This window comes from Alosa pseudoharengus, unplaced genomic scaffold (assembly GCF_046254945.1).
Source record: "Alosa pseudoharengus isolate Yale_2024_CS ecotype anadromous, Long Island Sound unplaced genomic scaffold, YU_APseudo_1.1 YU_APseudo_1.1_scf_8, whole genome shotgun sequence".
Lineage (NCBI taxonomy): Eukaryota > Metazoa > Chordata > Actinopteri > Clupeiformes > Clupeidae > Alosa > Alosa pseudoharengus.
The window spans coordinates 36,635,239-36,644,610 of NW_027468870.1; the positions used below are offsets into that span (position 1 = coordinate 36,635,239).

The 9,372-nt window shown below is 45.4% G+C and overlaps 1 protein-coding gene across 2 annotated transcripts in view; it reads right to left on the reverse strand.

Annotated features, from left to right (window-relative positions):
* frem2a (FRAS1 related extracellular matrix 2a) overlaps positions 1-9,021 on the reverse strand; it is a 45,957-nt gene extending 36,936 nt beyond the window's left edge. For both annotated transcript variants that reach the window (XM_076274000.1, XM_076273999.1), the window contains exons 1-2: positions 4,041-9,021; positions 1,141-1,230 (exon numbers count right to left, since the gene is read on the reverse strand). In XM_076274000.1, coding sequence (XP_076130115.1) covers positions 1,141-1,230; positions 4,041-9,021 — 5,071 coding nt within the window. The remainder of the gene's footprint in view (positions 1-1,140; positions 1,231-4,040) is intronic.
* Between the last annotated feature and the right edge of the window lie 351 nt (positions 9,022-9,372).

Genomic DNA, 9,372 nt, shown 5'->3' on the forward strand with positions numbered 1-9,372 from the left:
GGAAGAAGTCATAACTCTCCCAACAGCCCCTAAAATAACAGGCTGAGCTAGTACTTCTCTTAAATGTCAAAGGTTCCCCACCACATACCCCAAATCTTCAGCATTGCCTGTCTGCCCCTACTGATTTTCCTCTCAGAAATCACAGGGAGGGAACAACAGCTACATGCAAAACCAGGACACACACACACAGAAAAAAAAACCCTAATAGACCCCTGAAACAGCAAACACAGCTTGTAAGATACAGCTGCTCCTCCTGTTAAAATAAGAAGTATTTTCCCAAGCAGCGAGCCCTGAGAGCCCTCTAATACACCATATAATTACCAGTCTGGCCAGAGGCAGCCTTGTTCCCCTGGCCCCTCGCTATAATTATTTGCTGCCTTGCTCCTGGTGTTAAATATCAAATGTGGCTTTGTGCTGGGGGTCGTGCAATGTCCAAGACCTCTTTTCGACTTTGTGTCCCACCAGCAAAGACAATTAAGGACTATTATGAGACTTCCTGGAGAGAGAGGGGTTCACTGTTACGATAGTTGCGGAATATCTCTTTACGGAAATATGATGGATATATTACCTGGGTGGGTTTAGTGTAATGACTTTTGTATCAAAACTAACCAAGCAAAACAACTTTCTGTATATGTATGCAGACATATAGGAGGACATTATTATGTTCAACTGCCTGTCTGCTTTAGGATGCAAATACCAACAAAGTCCACAGCAGACACAATAAAACAGGTATAATAGAGATCTGCTTCCTTGTCTGCAGCCTAAAGTGCCTGTTCAGATACTACACAAGAAACAACGTCAACAAAAACATTTTATGAGAGGCACTCGGAAGCAAACACTTGTGCACGCTGACTCTGTAAACTCCAACATTTGCACATCTGTGGTACATTGTGCTTTACAGTCACGTTCCCACCACTATAGACTGCAGACAGACACATCTCTGAAAGGAAGACGAAACACTGTAAACAAATGTGTTTGGTCTTCTGTCCCTAAGGTATCTTGTCTCAATGAGACCACAGCCACTAACTGAGACAGAAGCATCTTCCTTTCCCATTGCGAATTTAGATCATGCTGATAACTCAGACTATAAAAGCACTATTAAACATAACAGTGAAACAGGAGAGTCTCCAAAACTCTTACCATTGTCTTCAACAGAGAAGTGGAACAAGTCGCTTGTTGCATTGTCATTGTCCTTCAGCACATAACAAATATTCTGGTCATTAATGTCACCTGAAATCAGAGACAATGTATTTCTGTCATCAAGTTCAATCAAGTGTAAGTTCAATCAATAAACAGTGTTTCAGTGTGTTTCAATTTCACAAATATTTAGCCATTTAATGTCAAGTGCAGAATATTACTCATTAAAGGAGAATTCCGGTGTGATTTTGACCTAAAGTGTTTTGAAACATGATACCGAGTGTGAACGTATGTCTCATAGCCCATCTCGGCTTGTCCCCTGCACTCCGAAATCTGTCGCTAGTTAGCCGATGCTACCAACAAGGCGCTCAATGGTGGTGCCTCGGCATCGGCATAGCCATGCAAATAAATCACTGTTTTACACCATTTACGAGGCTCAATGTATCTCCACACTTCATCGGTAGACTTCCAAGGGCCCTGACATTTAAAACAAGACATTGAGAACTTTGAAAAAGCACTGGTAGTTTACTTACAAGACGATTTATACAGACAGTATCTGCTTGAAGTTTAGCGTTTGCAGCCATCTTGAATTTAGTCACGATAAGTCGAGCGACGAGTAAGAATGAACAGGTATGATAAGGGATCAGATTCCAAAAATAATTCTGTGGAAATGCATGGATTCCAGTTTCTTCCAGTAGCAGCAACTGGAATCCATGCATTTCCACGGAATTATTTTTGGAATCTGGAATCTAAATGTCAGGGCCCTTGGAAGTCTACCAATGAAGTGTGGAGATACATTGAGCCTCGTAAATGGTGTAAAACAGTGATTTATTTGCATGGCTATGCCGATGCAGAGGCACCACCATTGACCGCCTTGTTGGTAGCATCGGCTAACTAGCGACAGATTTCGGAGTGCAGGGGACAAGCCGAGATGGGCTATGAGACATACATTCACACTCGGTATCATGTTTCAAAACACTTTAGGTCAAAATCACACCGGAATTCTCCTTTAATACTACATACATACATACATAAAAAACAATTAAAATACAGTATGTCTACTGAAAATAGAACTCTCTTTTTCGCACTGCCTGTCTCTCACATAATAAATGTTAAAATCACGTCTTTGAAGTAAATAGGAGGCCAAGACTGAGCGCCAGGTGATCTGTGGGGGAAACTGTGTCAGCAACCCATCGAAATAACAGGTGACTAATCTATCTAATGACAGGCAGGGACAGAACGATGTTTTAGAGGCCAGCTACCAGAAGGCGCAGCTTTTCTGCACATCTGCTTCTGCCTGCCTGAGCTCTGAAATTATTTACAAAAAAAAAAAACTGTCTCTGTCACTCTGTCACTCTGGTGTTGATAGACCACCAGCTGGAAATATTTTGTCAAACGTTATCAGCGTTACCCCCTCGACCCCTAGCACACCTCCTTCACACTGTCTCTCCCCTTAATTATTCATTCGAGGAGGAACACTCAGCAAAATTTGTTATGTATGCAAAAACGCAAGCCATCTCCAGCCAATGTAACCTCAGGGAAAAAAAACACACAAAAAAAAAAAATTCTGCTCTTTTTCTCCAAGTGTGCTCTCACATCGTCAAATATTTAGTGAGAGCTGTGTGTGGGGATGCGCGGAATGACAGCGGGGAATGGCTCGGTAAATAAAGAGGAATGATTGTCCCTCGCGCCTGGCTGCTTCGGCTGATGGTGCTGGCTTGCCAACGGGGGCCTCTCTGCCATGCCTGCCCTTTTCCTGTGGCTCTGACACTTCAGTGGCTGTCGCACTGAGTGGAGCTGACTCGCATTTCACACCCCTCACCCCCACCCCCTAGCATGTGTGCAGTGTGGTGTGTGAGCATGTTCCAGCGTGTGTTCTTTCTGTTTGTGTGTTTGTGTGTGTGTGTGCGTGTGTGTGTGTGTGTGTGTGTGTGTGAGTGTGAGCCTTTGGCGTGTGTGTGTGTGTGTGTGTTGTGTGTGTGTGTGTGTACTGTATGTGTGTGTGTGTTTGTATGTATGTGTTGTGGGGGCGCAGGGGAGTGTATTCAATGTCTTGCAGTGTGTGAGTGTGTGTCCTAGCACATATACCCATGTGTACCCATGTCTACACTTTTCCCTTCGGCTCCTGAGATGTGTTGGACATTCTGTTTAAGATAAGCAAAACATTTCTAAATGTACTTCCACCTGTAAAATGGCATTTAGAATTTAATGATCTGTTTTGAATCTAGGGATATAATTCCCCCCTTCCTAATGTGTTGACCTAATACCAAACATCACATTTGCCAACATGGCAAATGTCCCATAAGTCATAAACGTACTGTTTGAATTAAAAATTGTTGATGCTACTAATTGCTCCTCGGAGGGAAGTTGGATTGCGGCTTCAAATATCACAATTGGTGTTTACATAAATCATGTCTTACAATTCCCCTCTCTTCATCCCTGTTCTGTTATTTATGAGCTGAATACCCTCATAAAACAAATTAACATCTTACAAAATTCAATTCCAGAGGAACCAATTTTGGAATATCTGTGGGAAGGAATAGTCAGTGTCAAGTCCACTAACAAGAGAGTGTGTGATTAATTAATTATTAGTAGAGCAGCTGTGGGGTGTGTTTGTCCCTTTTTGGGGTTGAAGCTAACCACCAGTGACAGTCAGCAGTCCCTATCCTCAGCAGAGGTTAGGAAGCCTAAGATTAAAGACTTTCAGACAGAGTGGAGATTGCAGGCTTTAATAATTGAAATGGCGTCCAACCTTCTCGATGAGGAAGCATTAAGCTGGAAAAGCAATTTCTCTAGGAAAAAAGCATTTGTTACACCCTCCCATGACAATAAAGCATCGATTTCATTTGGCAAAAAAAGCATCTTTAAAAAAACACATAAAATTTGTGGTAGTTTTGTATTACCTTGAGTGAAGGTGTCGATGGAGTCGTTCCCCTTGGCCAGGTTGAAGAGGTGGCCGTGCTCGGGCTGGCCGGTCACACGGAACACCAGGGAGGGTGCAGGACTGTCTGTGTCCTCGGCCCTCAGGGCCTTGCTGGTGATCGGGAAGCCCAGGTGACCCATGGACAACATCTTCAAAGTTGTGGCACCTTTATTCAGCACAATCTGAGGAACGCCGTTGTCCACTGACACAAGTGTGATCTTCATGGTCTGAGGCTTGCGCGTCTCAAACACTGTGTCTGGGAAGACGAAGAAGTCAGTGTGTGTGCCGTCTGTGATGGTGAAGGAGAAGCTGTCCTCGTTGGTTTCTGTGCCATCATGCTTGTAGCTGATCATGTTCTCATTCAGATCCTGTTTGGTGAAGGACATGACGGGCTTGCTGTTGTTGAAGAGCAGCTTGCCATGAACAGGGAATTGGGTGATGGTGAATTTCAGGAGACGTTCAGATGTGTCCTGATCCTCCACAGTCAGCTCAAACGGTGTGATAAGCTTGCTCTGGCCTTCTGCTGCCAACAAATCATGGACAGTCAGCACAGGCTTCTTGTTGTCCACGTCCACAATTGCCACGCGGAAGGTGCGGAACACAGGATTGTAACCGTCTGTGACTTCAAACTCGAAGCTGTCCATCTTGACCTCGTCGTCAGCGGTGTGGATGTAGTAGACCTTGCTTCCGGCCAGCTGAAGCTGAGTGAAGGAAGCGATGGGGATGCCCGGGGTGTCGGTGCACTCCAAGTGCCCCCTGACCGGAGCTCGGGTGATGGTGAAGACCAGGTTTTCATCCGGGCTGTTCAGGTCGCTGGTGCTGAGCAGGTCAGTGGTGAGCGTCACTCGGCCTCCCTCCTTCAAAGACACGCCTTTGCTGACCACGTCGGGGAAGACCATGTCAATGTTGCTGACTGTGATGTAGAAGTATCTGTCGATCAGTGCGTTGGAGCCATCTGTCACATCAAACTTGAGGAGGTCACGGACACCCTCTTGACCATTGTGTTCGTACAAGATTACTCCCTGATCTATTTCTGCCTGCGTAAAGTTCATGCCAACTGTGATGTTCTGCAGACCTCCCTGTGGAGTCGTCCGCTGCAGGAGTCCCTGGCTTGGTCCATATCGCACAATGAATGTAAGCGTGCTGTCTTCTGAATCCAGATCGGTGGCCTTCAATACCTTGTTACTGATTTCCTTGGTCTCTCCCACCTCCACCTCCAGGCCATCGTTTATGAGCATTCTGGGTGTCTCATCATCCAGAGCGACGATCACAACCTTGATGGTTTCCTCCACTCTATGCTTCCCGTCGGTGAGGATAACATCAAAGCTGTCCTCGGTGCTCTCCGAGTCATCATGCTCATAAATGATGCTTGATGCTTCCTTGATCTGCTCCAGCGTAAAGTTTGTGACAGGGATGGAGCCAGTGGCCAACTGATTTAGAATGGCACCGTGTTTAGGAGGTTTCGAGATGATGAAGGTTAAGTCTTCAACTGGAATATCAGCATCTGCTCCATTCAAGATTGGAGTGTCGATAACAATGTTCATGCCCTCCATCACTAAAAACTCTCTGGCAAAGATTTCTGGCTTCTCATCATTGGTTGGGATGATCAGAATGGGGAAGAAATGCCTCTCTGAGAAGTTGACGCCATCTGAACATCTGAACGTGAACCTGTCTTCCACTGGCTCAACTGTTTTGTGAATACTCTGCACGTAATAGATGTTTCCATCCATAACGTCTTTCATAGAGAAGGCACTAATAGCTGTGCCTGATCTAGACTTCTCTGAACCCGGGGCAGGGGCTATGTTCTCTATGTAACCTGAAGTAGGCTGGACAACGATTGTACACATGATGTCCTCAACAGGGGTGTCTGGATCTTCAGCTCGTATGTTGTCACTAATGGAGGATTTCCCACCCTCTAAAACACTGAAGTCAGGATCGATATGAATCTCAGGGGCCTGGTTATCAACAGGGAGGATAGTGACAATGACCCGCACTCCATTCACTTTGTTACCGCCCACTGACCATTCATCAGACATATCTGAGAGGGTCAGGTTGAACGCATCCTGTTTGGTGCTGAGGCCAATCTCTCCCCTTGTATGAGCGTATACTACCAGTCCGTTAATGATGTCAGCCTGGGTGAATTTGCTTGCGGGAGCCCCGTTTACCAGGATCTCCCCCTGAACTGGGGCATCCTCAACGATAAAGGTCAACATGAGGTCATCAGTGTCATCATCTTCACCCTGGATAACACTGGATGTGATCTCTGTAGCGCCATTCTCCAAGACTTCCATGGTGGATCCAATTGTCCCAGCTTGCATGTTGATTTTGGGTGCCTCATCATCGATGAGCTTCACTGCAATTTTCACATTAACTGGGACCAGATGGAAACCATCCGTGACCTCCAACTGCAGTGAATCACTATTGATCTCATCGCCATTGTGTACATATAAGAGTGAGCCCTCCGCAATGTCCATCACTTTGAAAGTATCGCCTTTGCTGACATCGCTACCTTTAAGCTGGAGTTTGCCATGCTGAGGAAGAACATTGACAGTGAAAGTCAGGTCTGCATTGTCTGTGTCAAGGTCACTGGCATCAAGCTCAGCAGTTTTAATTATTTGGGTTCCATGTTCAAACACAGTGAAGCCAGTGTTTACAACTTGCGGGGGTTTGTTGTTCACTGGTTGCACATGTATGGTAAAGACTCCCTCCACACTGTTTCCAGCCGTGTCTTCGACTGTGTAACGGAATTGGACCACGTGTGAAATGATACCAAGTTCTATGTCTGGGGGACTGTATGAAATTTTGTGATGGTTGACTTGTGCCTGTGTGAAGTCCTGCACCTCTGTGTCTGGGCTGTCAGTTAAAACGATAGACCCAAATACGATTGGGTTGTTCTCATCTGTGTCTGTCGGTGGCTGGATGACTGTGTATTTCAGGTCGCGGTCTTCAGAGTCAAGGTCTGTGTAACGAAGGACATTAGTGCTGAAGTGAGTGAGCTGGTACTCGTGCACGGTCATCTGAAGACTGGTTCCTGGGAACAGCACGGGTGGGATGTCATCGATGGGCAGGATTCTGATGACAAAAGCATTTTCTCCAGACTGATTGGGCGGGTCATTGTCATCCTCAACTGTGAACACAAACTGGTCAGTGACCGTCTCGGTGCTGTGGGGACCTGTGTGACGATAGAAAAGCTTTCCGTCTGTGATATCTTTCTGCTGCCACTCAGACACCACCTTTTCATAGACCTCATCCTGTGAGTTAAACTTCCATGAAGAGGGGTCTTCTGGGGCCTCAGACTGCCTCAGCAGCACCTCCCCAATAGTAGAGAATGGAGGCTGAATAGTAAACTTAATGGTTGAGTCTTCAGAGTCAACATCTGCTGCACTTAGCATTAGAGGGGAGATTGGCATCATTTGGTGCTTAAACAACACTAGTCCTGTATTGGCATTGACTATTGGAGCCTCATCATCCATAGGCACAATAGTGATTGGGAACAGAAACTCAACTTCATTTTTGCCGTCGGTCATTCTGAAAATGATGTTATCGCTGTAGGTGTCACTCCCATCATGTTGATAGACTACCACACCTGCATCTAGCTCTTCAGGGGTGAAATGTTTTCTACGGGAACCAAGGACAGTGAGCTCACCATGTCGGAGACCATCAATGACACTTAATTTAACACTGTCCAAATTGTCCTCGTCACTGATTTCTAAATTGTGCAACGTGACTAGTGATCTGGATTGACCCTCATACAATAGCTGGCCAGTGTTTTTGGTCACGACTGGGGCAAGGCTGTTCATGGGCTTCACCACAATCATGAAAGCAAAGGGGTCAGAAATGCCACCATCAGTGTCCAACACCTCAAACTCAATCTGGAAAATCCTCTCTGTGTCTGAGTCAAGAGAAGGTGGCTTGTAAGCTATTTTTAAATCAAAAAGGTCCCTCTGATAGAAAGCAGTAATTGGCAAATTCCTGTCATCTGTGCTCACAATATAACCTTCCTCAATAGAAAGAGGGGAGGTAATGTTGAAAATAAGTTCTTCAGGACTTGATTCGATATCGTCTGCTGAGAGCATGTCTGGAGTTAAAGCCGTCATAACAAACTGATCAACTTCCATCATCATCATTGACACAAAGCTGGGCTTCGGCGGTATGTTTTCTTTTCCCGGTTGTATGCGAACCATAACATGGAAAAATTCCTGTTTTAACAGATTTCCCTCGTTATTATAGAGTTCAGCTACCATGGGGATATAGTCTCTGTTGGGCGACGTGTTACTAAACGTGTGCTGATAATGAATGTCTGATTTGAGGAATTCATCGCAATCCATCATTTTTCCCAGTTTATCTCCATCGTCCACAAGTTTGCCATATCTGGGTAATGCGCTGTTGCTGGCTAAAGAGGTGACCTCGCATTGCTCGGATTCTCTGTCATAGGTAAAGCCCAAAATTTTGCTGTCAATGGGACTACTGATAGCATTAAAACTGTCGACGTTGAGTGGCATGTTTTTGGTGATTACTTCCAACTGTGTGAAAACTACCTCCACCTCCATCATGAACGGTATGATGATCGTGTCGCTCTGCGTGTCATACCTGAGTTGCAGTCTCACCCTGTCTCTCACGGGACTCCTCGAGCCGTAATGAAAGTACCTGACATCATTGGGACCAAATTCACAAGGAAACTTCTTTGGAGAGAGATGTCCGGGTCTTTGGGAGAGGGGATCATTGTCCAGGACTGTTATGCTGCACTTGTCCCCCGGCTGAACGTCAACCACCAGATCATTGATGGGATCAACGTAGACGGATCTCCCAAAAGGCACGCGAATTCCGTTGTTGGCCACAAGAATAGCATCCTCCGACAGTTCAGATCTTAAAGCATACGTTAATCCGAAGCTGTCTTGTCCATCAACAGACAAGCTACAAGTGAGAGAAACTATAACGACGAAAAGTCTATAAAATGCCATTATAAATGTGTCTATCTCCAGCCCGCAACGTGGGAGAAGGCTTTTAAAACTCCACCGATTTTAAAATCCGAGAGATAGGGAGAAGCAAAGGATGAAGTTGATGAGTCCCATACGTGCGTCAGGATGCTGAAACGGCATTCACTCGATGTGCCTGCGCGCACTGAGTTTTAACTTCGAGCACTTGAGAACCTGTAGTAAAAAGAACACGCCCACCGCACACTACTGGACAAAATTACAATGGAATGCACTCTTCTAATTTTGAATCCAGGTGGGCGATGACATTTATTACTGATGGGAGAGGGACAGAAGCATTTTTTCTTGTAAAATTATAATTTTACTTTACACATGTCC